Below are 7,334 nucleotides of genomic sequence, written 5' to 3' on the forward strand. Positions count from 1 at the left end.
CACTGTTTTATTGAATAAGACGGCCAAGCACCTGTCCCTGCACATCGCAGCCACCCAGCCCGCAGACGCAGCGGTCTACTTCTGTGCAGCAAGTGCACAGTGCGTCCCCGACACCTGCCGCCTGTGCTCAAACCTGCGACTCTGCAGCCCCTGTCCTCTGACACAGACCTTCCAGTAGAGCATCTGTGCGGTTGTTTGTGTGCAGGTGGAAGCTAATGTGTTCGACATAAAAGCATAACACAATGCCCTTGGGATGGAGATGACCCAGACAGGGTTAGAACATTTTCTTGAATGATTACTGCTTATTGGATTGTTGAAGGGAGTTAGTAAGGTTTTGTTTTGAAATTCAAGTTTTAAAGCAACCTTTACATTTGCTATTCAGACTCCTGTCATATAAACAAGTCCTTAGTAAATTATTACATTTCTATCATGGATTAACTTTCAACTCTTGTCACTCCAATACTGCAGATGTTATTTTTGGTCTGCTATAAAACATTAGATGCTAAATATAAAAATATGTAAAGAGGAAAGTATTAAATTGATAATTATGTACCCAGCAAATTTATTATCAATGTTTGGTTTACTCTCTTCTTAAATTGTAATGTAACTTGGATTCTTATTTTTCCACTCAGTGTTATATCCTGAATTGAGCATTCTCTACTAAAACCTGTTTTTTAATATATTTGTGAGAGATTTTCAAGAGTCACAGTTATATTTTTAATTTTCTTCCTTGTCTTTCTGGCAATATTTGACAATCCTTTCTATGTGTTTAGATTAATTTTCTCTTGAGAAAATGTGACCTGAGGTTTTTCTTGAGACTCAGCGATGGTATGCATTTTATGTGTATTTGAGGGAAATTAAAAATAGAAGTGATTTATTTAAGAATTCAAGTTGAAAATTAGACTTTTTTCAACACTTTGTTATATGTGTTCGCATCTACACTCATATAATCTGGAAGTGAAAGTTGTATCTTTCAATCATTATTATATTGCACACACTTTTTTTACATAGTTGATCATCAATAGATATTTATTTATTTATTTATTTATTTATTTATTTATTTATTTAAACAGAGGAGATAGGCAGTGTCTAGTGCTTACCTTGGTGGGGGAGGGAGGGAGGGATAGTATCATATAGAATAGGATTTCCTTGTGCCACAGCACTTACTCTGAAACCTCTGATTCCATGTTTTTTCCTTCAGGATCCAGGATTGCCCAGAAAGTAATCGAAGCCCCACCAGCAATGTTAGTGCACGAGAAGGGGGCCGTCATCCTGGAGTACACACATGATGCCAGGTCTCTAAGTTATAGTCTCTTGTGGTGCAAGCAGCCCAGTGACAGAGAGATGATTTCCCTCCTTCTTCAGGATTCTTAGAAGCAACAAAATGCCACGGAAGGTGGCTACTCACTGTATTTCCAGAAGACCAGAAAACCCATCCATCTTGTCATCTCAGCCTCACGGCTGGGGGACTCCCCAGTGTATTTCTCTGCACTGACGCAGTTCACAGTGAGAAGCGTGTTGAAGGGAGGTGTACCCATACCCCAGGGCTCTTGTTGATACATCCTCGTGCTGAAGGGCCCAAGGCAGGGGATTGCTGACCCACACAGGAAGGGCTAGGGTTGTGACAGCTCAGCTGTAGGCTAGAGAAAAACCTGACTCTAAGAAAATACCTCCCGAGGTTAGAATGATAGTGCATCAAAAACACCCTGATCCCTGAAAATTTGTGTTGAAATTGTTTACTGGGGGGCACTTGGGTGGCTCAGTCAGAAGCATATGACTTGGACCCACATCATGATCTCACGGTTCGTGAGTTGAGCCCCACATCGGGCTCTGCTGTAGGCACAGAGTCCACTTCATATCCCCCAACTCCCTCGTTCACTGCCCCTCCCCCACTCGCAACACACACACACACACACACACACACACACACACAGACACACGCACACTTTCTCTCTCTCTCTCTCTCTCTCTCTCTCTCTCTCTCAAAAATAAATAAACATTAAAAAAAGAAATGGTTCATTGATGACTGAAATAGCCACCATAAACAGTTTGCCATTTTGCGATTAAATTCACCTAGAAGAACTGGCTAAACAAATTTGGAAAGATGTGACTCAAAAAGCAGCTCAAATGTGTTAGAGTTGTGTTTTTTTAAGTTATAGATAATGACTTATTTTCATACCAGCATCATCCATACCTATCTGCAATCTCCCTGTATATCTAAATAGACGTTTAATGATGCTGGTTCTGAACTCCTTCTAGCGGTTTTGAAGCAGGTTCTGACAATGTGACCTGGAAGGTGGAGAAGAAGAAAAGGGATATGTGAACCCAAAAAGTATCCAGGCATGAAATTCTTACTTCCCTGCATCTGGGAAACGGCTACCATGTTGGCTCTGGACTCATGAAGCTCCTTGATGTGAATCCGTGGAGAGTGGCCTCCAGGGAACAGCGTGAGCTCAGCTTCTGTCTCTGTGTCTAGAGATACATGTTTATAGGGCTTCAGAGAAGATGTGTCCCTCTCCAGAACTTATCCTGATAATCCTGATTCCTTACCTTGTGGGGGAAAATTATTTGATTAAACCTTGGCAGCAAAATCTGACAGATGATAATAGAAAGCATCTTTAAGGTTAAAACTTGTTCATAAGATAGGATTAGTATTTCTTGTCTAATTCCTTATACATATAAGCATCAACAAAACAGTGAGAGAATGAGGTAAGAATCTAGGATCATTCAATGGGAATTTGACATCTTCATTTATGATGTTTCTTTTATGTAAAATTCATAATTTTTTACTTTTAAATATTTTGAAAATCAGGAATTTTGACTATTAAAATATTTTATTATAAAATGGTATGATTTTCTACTGAGAAGCTATTATTAAGAAGATAGTTTTCATTCAATTCGTATTATTTGAGCACCACGAAATACCGTTTTTCAATAAAAAGCTATTTGTTTACAATTTTTGTTTAAGATGATTTGGTGAGTGCTTAAAAAAGACAGTGGGTATTCTAAATATTGGGCTACAGTTCTGAAAAGCACAGATTCACTCAGTAATGACTTGACTTCTTATTACTTTCTCTGTGTTCAACCTCAAGCTTTTCCGGGAGTCAGTGGATTATAGACTGGCTCACAATGACTACATGAGAATATGATGTACTGTATTAAATTTTTTAGAGACTGTTATCCTCTCAGGTGCAGAAATGCCCTGGGAGGCTCTGTTAAAGAACTTCCACATCAGAGAGTGACCTAAGAATATAGTAGACCTGAGAGGTCAGCATTCCTGTTGTTCAGGTTTCCAAGGGCCACCGGAAGACTGACATGTGCCTCATAAAGTCAGGGACCAAGACACCTTGCTGACTCTGGGCGAGCTATGGCCACCATGCCAACCATTGCAGCCCCCGTCCAGCAGGGGGCGCAGCTGCTACTACAGGCGCCTTCCCTTTGAGAACTGTAGGCTTCCACTGATCATTGCTCTGTCTCTCCTGTGCTTCCTCCTGCTAAGAATGCCACACATTCTTTAGGTGACACTCTAGAGATGAACTCTTCTCCAGGCTTCGTGACTGTGGTCCTCTTGCTGCTTGGTAAGTAAAATGCCTCTTAAAATTTGGATTCTTTCTTCTGTTGTGTCAGCAAAACCTATAATTTTATCCAGAAGTTTTATGCCCCAGGTGACATAGATCTCTTTTCTTTTTCCTCAGGACAAAGTCATGGAGTCTCAGTGACCCAGATGGAAGGCCAAGTGACCCTCTCCGAAGGGAAGTCCCTGACTATAAACTGTACTTATTCAACAACAGGGTCCCCCACTCTTTTCTGGTATGTCCGGTACCCTGGAGAAGGTCCACAGCTCCTCCTGAAAGCCTTGAAGAACAAGGAGAAGGGAAGTCACAAAGGTTTTGAAGCCACCCTACAAAGCAAATCCACATCCTTCCACTTGGAGAAGTCCTCAGTGCAAGCGTCAGATTCGGCCGTGTACTACTGTGCCCTGAGTGACACAGTGACAGGGACTGCAGGGGGAGCTGAGCACAAACTCTGAGCAAACAGGGGCCCAGATGCCTAGCGTCTCTGACCGATCCACTCTGGCTCCAGCAGAGTGTATGGCTGTTTGTCCCTCAGTGTCTGCTTGACACAAAAGTCACACAAATGGCTAGAGCACAGGAACCAGAGGGAAGGTTCCCCAACCCCAGCTGCTCATTCGTGCAATTGAAAAGCCAGTCGTTCCTCAGCCAGGACCTAAGTAATTTCAAGGTGAAGCCACAGAAAATTGACGTGGTCTCTTGCTCATCCTGCAGTGACAGTCCAGCCCCACAAGTTGTTCAGGCCACCCTGGGGGTACTGCTGTGTCTCATCACACTTTTATAGTGTCAGGCTGTGCCCGAGAAGGTGGCATCTGCCCCATGTCTCCCTGATGGAGAATGGGCAGGAGAGGTGATGGGAGAGCTACAGCCCAAACCAGGTTTGGATAGAGAAAGAAGGGGAGGGAGGAGAGGAGGGGGACACATGTCAGTGAGCAGTGAAAAGAGAGACAAGGGACCTCTGGTTTCGTTTCTAGTAAATCGGGTGGTAGACAGATTGATATTCAAAATGAAGGGAGGGGACAGAAACATAACTGAGGAAATGACTCATGTCCTGGCCGGTTAGGTAGATCAGTTGGCGTTGGAACAGTGAGAACTAGAGGGAGACGGTTTTCAGTGCCTAGATAATAAGTGAGAGAAAATGCTCTTGGACTGATTTTTTATAATATAGATAGATACGTGATACTGGCAGGAAATCCTATAGATTTCTCCAACATCTCTCACAGAAGGAGAAAAATCATGGATTTGGGAAAAGATACGGGATGAAGAGAAGTAGTGAAAAAAACAATAGTAAAAGGAATCTCTGTGTGGTCCTGTAAACACACTGCCAGACTCTGAAAATACTGTTACAATCTTCTTTAATTATTCTCTCCTTAGCTGATTCTATGAGTGAGCTATGATCAGAATATTAATACATTTCATTATATATTAGTTATATATTTGTGATTTAAATTAATTTTTATTTAATTATTTAAAGTGTAAATTTCACAGTCAAACCTTGGTTTGTGAGCAAAATTCATTCTGGAAACATGCTTTTAATCCAAAGTACTTGTATATCAAAGATAATTTCCCCATATGAAATAATGGAAACTCAGATGCTTTGTTCTACATCCAAAAATATTAATTTAAAAATGATTACCATACTGTAATATAATATAAAATAATAAAGAAAATACTAATTATAAAGAAAAATAAACAAATGACCTGTACTTACCTTTGAAAACCTCCGTGGCTGGTGTGAGGGAGACAAGAGAGAGGAGGCTTATGGTGTAGGACAACTTTCACTATCACCAACGGAATCACTGCTCTCTATTGGCTGAAAAGAATCTTTTTCTTTTCTTGAAACTTGAACAAAGAACCTATCTGATGACACTTGCTTCTGCCTCCTTTTGAGGATTTTGTGGAAATGTGGCATTTCCTTGTCATGAAAAGGATTCATCGCTTGCACTGCTAGAACGTTATTCTAGTGGTAATTTTCTACAAAATTTTGCACTGTTTCCCACATTTTACACATCACCCTAATGTCATTTGAGGTGAGGGATTCCTCCACCTTTTTCTTGAGGAGCTGCCGATGTAGACTTCTTATAAAATCTTGGAATTATGGCCACTTGCATACTCATTCATACTTCTCCATGATTTCCTTCTCAACTTCCACTGTAATCATCTCCTTCTTCTTCCCACCTTTCCTTTCAACCTTTTTCTGGATAAGGGCCACAGTATACACTCACATGGATGGTGACTACAGTACAGAATTACTAAACTCTTGTCATCTCCTGTGTTTAATGTAACTGACAATAAGGCAGCAGAAGAAAGGGTCTGTATGTGCAGGCAGCCTGACCTAGAACAAAACAAAGCACTCCTCAGCTTACTCTTCTATGGAAAAGCAAAGGATTGTCCATAGGTGTTTTGAAGTGACAACAAATATACAAGTGCCAGTCGCAGACACCTTCCAACATTCTGAAAAATCACTGATTTCTGCTAAACACCACAGCCCAAGACCGAGCATCTGAGCATTGAGGACCATCACCCACAATCGTGCAGTGAAAGTGAGAGAAGAACCACTGGCTCAGTTGTGATCATGTGACATTTGGCATCAGCTTCTATTCATATTGCAAGACATCGCTCATTTATCAAGTTAAAATTTATTCGAAATGTTTGTTCATCTTTAGAACACTTGCAGAACAAGATACTTGCAATCCCAGGTTTTACTATATTTTCAAGTTCTATAAATATCAATGCATGTTAAAAGATGCTTTAAATAATTCAGGTTTTATGCTACCTTTTTTTCTCAGACATTTGGGAAAACGTGGTAGACTAAGGGTGCCTGGATCGCACAATTTGTGAGCATGTGACTCTTGATCTTGGGGTTATCAGTTCAAGCCCTATGTTGGATGTAGAGATTACCTAAAAATAGAAGCATCAGAAAAAACAATGGTATATTAAAAATACAAAATTATCTCTTGATTTCTCTAAAACTCTATTCAAAAGATAGTAAAAACATCCCATAGAGCAGGAACCCTCAAACTCAAGTAGAGACAGAAAAGAAGCTGTCGACAGTGATGCCAACAAATTTTAGGGAATGAGCAGTAGATGCAGAAATGCAAACTTTCTTGAAAGATTCGATAAAGAAGAAAATGAGGTCCAGTGTAGAAATACCTCAGTGTGTGCTGTGCCCTCTGGAAAGGCTGAGGGGAAAAAACCTACATATTTTAAAATATTTTGAATAACTGAGGAGGAGGATGTCGCCTACGTTGGAACATGTGTGTGTCCCTGCGTACACACACGTGCATGTGTATAGATGTATTGAAGATATTGGCATGTAGGGAAGGTAAATAAGTAGACGGAGTGAGAAAATCCTGGGCAATAGAACAGCCATGCATTCCGTGGCCCTTTATATCAAGCAATGATCACTTTCTAAACCAGCAGAAAATTGCAAGTTGATTTTTGAGAATTGAAAAGAACAGAGGAAAAAATTCCACTCAAATACATCCAACACAAATCCTGTGTATTATTAAAGTTTTTGATTTTTATCAGTTCAACTTTCTTTTACTTACAAAAATTCTTCCCACCCCCCCTTCTAATCGTGACAACCCCTCATCTTTCTACTCTCTCCATAGTTTTGCCTTTTTCAGAATGTCATATAGTAGGTGTCAATCAGCATGCACCCCTTTCAGATTGGCTTCTTGTACCTGGAAATATGAAGTTAGCTTTCCTCCATTTCTTTTAATGGCTTGATAGCTCATTTCTTTTTAGCATTGTGTAAGC

The 7,334-nt window shown here is 40.5% G+C and overlaps 3 gene segments (V, D, J or C); 2 read left to right on the plus strand and 1 right to left on the minus strand.

Moving 5' to 3' along the window:
- LOC115301982 overlaps positions 1-1,222 on the plus strand; it is an 11,872-nt gene extending 10,650 nt beyond the window's left edge. The window contains 1 exon segment of the V gene segment in view: positions 1-885. Within this exon segment, the coding sequence occupies positions 1-178 (178 nt within the window).
- Positions 1-7,334, minus strand: part of LOC115301965 — a 550,585-nt gene that overhangs the window by 531,383 nt on the left and 11,868 nt on the right.
- LOC115301987 lies at positions 3,464-4,503 on the plus strand. The segment is given in 2 exon segments: positions 3,464-3,578; positions 3,696-4,503. Coding segments are annotated over 2 exon segments (381 nt in total).

Source organism: Suricata suricatta, chromosome 9 (genome assembly GCF_006229205.1).
Source record: "Suricata suricatta isolate VVHF042 chromosome 9, meerkat_22Aug2017_6uvM2_HiC, whole genome shotgun sequence".
Classification (NCBI taxonomy): Eukaryota; Metazoa; Chordata; class Mammalia; order Carnivora; family Herpestidae; genus Suricata; species Suricata suricatta.